Source organism: Anarrhichthys ocellatus, unplaced genomic scaffold (genome assembly GCF_004355925.1).
Source record: "Anarrhichthys ocellatus isolate YVR2014 unplaced genomic scaffold, GSC_Weel_1.0 scaffold1, whole genome shotgun sequence".
In the NCBI taxonomy this organism is placed as follows: domain Eukaryota; kingdom Metazoa; phylum Chordata; class Actinopteri; order Perciformes; family Anarhichadidae; genus Anarrhichthys; species Anarrhichthys ocellatus.
The window spans coordinates 7,404,908-7,409,341 of NW_022280031.1; the positions used below are offsets into that span (position 1 = coordinate 7,404,908).

General features: G+C 38.8%; 1 protein-coding gene across 1 annotated transcript in view; it reads left to right on the forward strand.

The window, feature by feature from the left end:
• The window catches only part of gata2b (GATA binding protein 2b), a 9,645-nt gene that overhangs the window by 2,352 nt on the left and 2,859 nt on the right, over positions 1-4,434 (forward strand). Inside the window, exons 4-5 of the mRNA XM_031854124.1 lie at positions 1,472-1,617; positions 4,024-4,149. Of these exons, the coding sequence (XP_031709984.1) occupies positions 1,472-1,617; positions 4,024-4,149 (272 nt within the window). The remainder of the gene's footprint in view (positions 1-1,471; positions 1,618-4,023; positions 4,150-4,434) is intronic.

Sequence of the window (4,434 nt, forward strand, 5' to 3'; positions counted from 1 at the left end):
ACACACACACACACACACACACACACACACACACACACACACACACACAGACACACACACACACACACACACATACACAATTAAACTGCATATTAATATTGAAGAGGTTTATGAATCTTAGCCAATATAATATTATTATTACACAACTTTATAGCTATAAAATGATCAAATAAAATAAATGGTAATTATTGAAGAATACTCTCCTGCTATCTAATATAATGTACTGTTTAAAATTAAAACATCCTGTCGAAGTCAGTAAATATATTCCAAATGGTACAATATTGTATTTTGATTCGTTGTGACTTTAAACACAGCCAGCCTATAATGTGTAGGCTGTGATTTGAGCTTCCTTATAATTTTGGAAATTGTATTATTATAATAATAGTAATAGCCTAATAAATAATACGGATAATACTATTTTGCAATGAATGCTTGCAGAGGCCTAAGCCTGCACTCGACAGTCTTCAGACACAGAGCGACTTTGATAATCCTCTTTGTGTTAACTGTGACTCTGTAATTACTCCTGGCTGCAGCAGAACAGTGAACTGGAACCAGCCCAGAGGTGTGACAGGAAGATCTGCAGGTGCACCGAGCCAAAAACCTCAGTATTTAGGCTAGAAGTCGCTTCTCTGTTACATAAGACACTAATACATTGTCCTGATTATTTGATTACCGACCAGGATACTCCCAGTTTAAACCTGCGTTTAACCCGTTCATTAACAGGATGATAGTGCAGGGTAACCTAAACTCACTTTGAATAACGTGTTTTAATCAAATAAGAGCTGGCATATCAACTGGCTGCAAATGCAGTTTTACAACTTTATTATTAATTATAGGTTATATGACTAAATGATTAATGTTGTTTTTAAATTTATTTAAGTTTAAGTTTTTATTTCCTAAAAATATAGACCTAAATGATTATTTTTTTGTCTTTAATGGTTGTAGTTTGCCTCAGGCGCTTGGAGGGGGTAAAATGTTTTCAGCATCTACACATTTATTTTGTCAAGTGGAATTAATTGGCTCTGCTTTTATAAAATACAGTATATATACTTTTTCTCCATCAGGCTGTTTTACAGGACATATATTTTGTTGGTGCTCTCGCTTGACAGCACAGAGGGAATATATTACTGATTTTGCAGCTAATGCTTCTGAGACTTTTAGCTGTTTAGTGCTTCTGCTAATGCCTAATTACCCCTTATACTCCACTCCACTACTTTTCCTTCTCTTTACTCTCTCTATATATAATCTGATGTGCCTACACAAATGAGTGTGCATGCATACATACCATAACATAAAATGTTTGAATCCCTGTTCGAAAAAAATGATGATCAACATAAGACAGTATCTTATAGTTTAGTGACCATACACACAATCATCATTAACACAAAGAGATAGATCAAAGAGCAGGAGGAAGTTGTATTCCAGCCAGGTATCAAATTTAATATCACAAAGTCACTTTGTTTTTCTTCAGAGGGCCGCGAGTGTGTAAACTGCGGAGCCACCTCTACACCTCTGTGGAGACGCGACAGCACTGGACACTACCTGTGCAACGCCTGTGGGCTGTACCACAAGATGAACGGCCAGAACAGACCACTCATCAAACCCAAACGCAGGCTGGTGAGTCCCATCAGTGTCTACGAGAGAGGGGCAGTGAACGTGTGTGTGTGTGTGTGTGTTGGAGGTGGCAGTAAATAAAAAGAGTGTAAGGAGGAAGGAGAGGGGGAGAAGGTACAATTCAAGGAACTATCATATTTTTCCAATCAGTTTCCAGGAATTGTGCTTCTCGTTCACCTCTTGCTCCTTCATGCTTGGTAGCATTGGGACTATCTGAGTTGCTTCTCTTATCATTATCACTTCTGATACTGTCATTGATAGCAGGGCCAGCACCCCGTCCCTCAAAACAACACCTCAAGGACCTCACTGACAGTTTATGGCTCATAAAAGCTGTGATTATTTATTTTTATTTGTAGGACGAGGTGTTTCAGTAAGAATTTGTCCAGTAAAAAACACGTGATTTTGAATTTTTAAATAAACGGAAGGAATAAATGTGCATTTTTGGGTTGCCAAGCAAAGTTGACATTTTGGGGATGTTTTTTTTTTAATTAAAGGACAGTGAGTGTCTCAGTGTGAAGTGACAGAGCAGTTATTTCCCATCATGAACTGCTTCAAACATCATTGATGCTGCATCTCACTCATCCTACAAAGATCTTTAAAACTGTTTCAACACACAAGCCAATGCCAATGGCTACAATCATGAATAGCCTAAAATAATCATTCATATTTGATCGTTCTCCTAATAATTTAAAAGTCGAGCTATATATTTTCAGCCTCAATGTATTCATGTAACCCTGTGCAGAAGTTGTGTTGTGATGCAGCAGGAGCCAGCTCTGAAATGAAGGCAGTATTTGCGGAGTCAACAGACGCTGCTCATTAAATCAGGAGTAGCCTAATTAACAATACGGCAGTGGGCCATCACACCTTTAAACCAGGACTTATGTAGTAAATGGTTTTATTTTGGAATCCTGGAGGAAATGACACGGAAAAAGCGAGACAATAGAAAAAAAAGCAGCGTTTGTCCCAATCAAAGCAGGATTCTGTAATTAAAGAATGCAAACGTACGATACAACTGCGCAACTCCACACTCATTGAAGGAAAATAAAATGAATCGAGGAAATGCTACGGGTGAGCAACAAATTAAGACTAATCAACAAAATATATTATTTTGCGAATATTGTGCTTATAATTTTGAATCATTAAGATTAGTTTCAGATGACTTCAGTCTGTTTGTTGACGCATGCGAACTGAGAAGTCTGCATCGCTGCGACAAACAGGTCTAAATCTATCGATACTAACCTGCAGACCTCGTACGCAAACAGCTGCCTGTTTGACACAAACTATACAAGTGTTTTATTTTAGCGTCTGTTTGCTATAATAGCATATAAAACAGCCATATATCAGGCCTGGTTTCCGTATGGCACGGCCGGAGCTCGCAGAGCTCCAGAGCGCCTTGTTCAGTGGCAGCAGCTCTCCAGTTGTTTCCTATCCGGATATCTGACCGGTCCAGATAAATGAGCAGGGCCAGCGCCTGTTTCCTGGCCTCCTAACGATAGGCTCACACCTCATTCCGTAGTGGTCAAACGCTCTGTCCACCACAGAGAAAGTACAGCACAGTGAACGTTAAAAAAAAAAAAGAAGAAGATTGGGAAAGTGGGTTTGACAGTATTTATGAAAAAAAAGCTGGGATGATGATTCTAAAAATAATTACGTTATTTCAAGTTTACTAGTACATTTATTAGAACATTTTCACTGAAGGTGCAGATTAATTTCCTGGAAATTAGACCTAACTCAGGTAAAAGCATGAAAGCGTGAAATAATCAGGTGTGAAGAACCCATCATGAGCCTCTGGCTGTTAGGGCTCCTCACTCATCATCTTAAACTATGCAGTACTGAGCTTTATGCATGCTAATCAAGCATGTGTACTAACAAATAAAGCCTACTGTATCAAATTAACATTTCCTATCTTGTTTATACATTTTCATTTGAAATCTTTGGTCAAAATATTGAGGATGTAACTCCCAAAAACAGAATGTATATGTCAACTAGAGCTGCAATGTTTAGTTGATTAATACATTTTTTACTAGACATCAAAAGTATTTTTTTAAGAAAAAACTTTTAAAAAGATTTCCTGGTTCCAGACTCTCAAATATGAATATTTTCTGTTTTTCCTCATTAAACTGACTATCTTTGGTCCGACAAAAAAAAAAAAGCCTCCAGGAACTTATGATGGGCATTTTTATTTTCATGAGGTTTTATTTGCTAAACAATTTAAATAAAAATATTTGTTTATATAATAACCATTATTTGTGGCCCTAATGTCATGACAAGTTTAAATCAATATAGGAAGTTAAACTATTATCATACATTTTACATACTGAATATTCTTAAATGTATACTCCTAATCTGACTCGTGCTATGTCTGCTTGTGATGTTGAGCTCTAATCAAAGCTTAATATCTTTCCACAGTCTGCTGCCAGACGAGCCGGCACCTGTTGTGCTAACTGTCAGACGACCACCACCACACTCTGGCGGCGCAATGCAAATGGAGACCCAGTGTGCAATGCCTGCGGCCTCTACTATAAACTGCATAGCGTAAGTCTTTGACTGCTGATCGCCAAGTTGGGCCCGACAGGGTCAAGTAGATGGGAAGTAGGCCGGCAGGTCACACTGATTGTTGAGTGATAAGAGAGGCAGGAGAGAGAGAGAGCGAGAGAGAGAGAGAGAGAGAGAGCGAGAGAGAGAGCGAGAGAGAGCGAGAGAGAGAGAGCGAGAGAGAGAGAGAGAGAGAGAGAGAGAGAGAGCGAGAGAGAGAGAGAGCGAGAGAGAGAGAGAGAGAGAGAGAGAGAGAGAGAGAGAGAGAGAGAGAGAGAGAGAGAG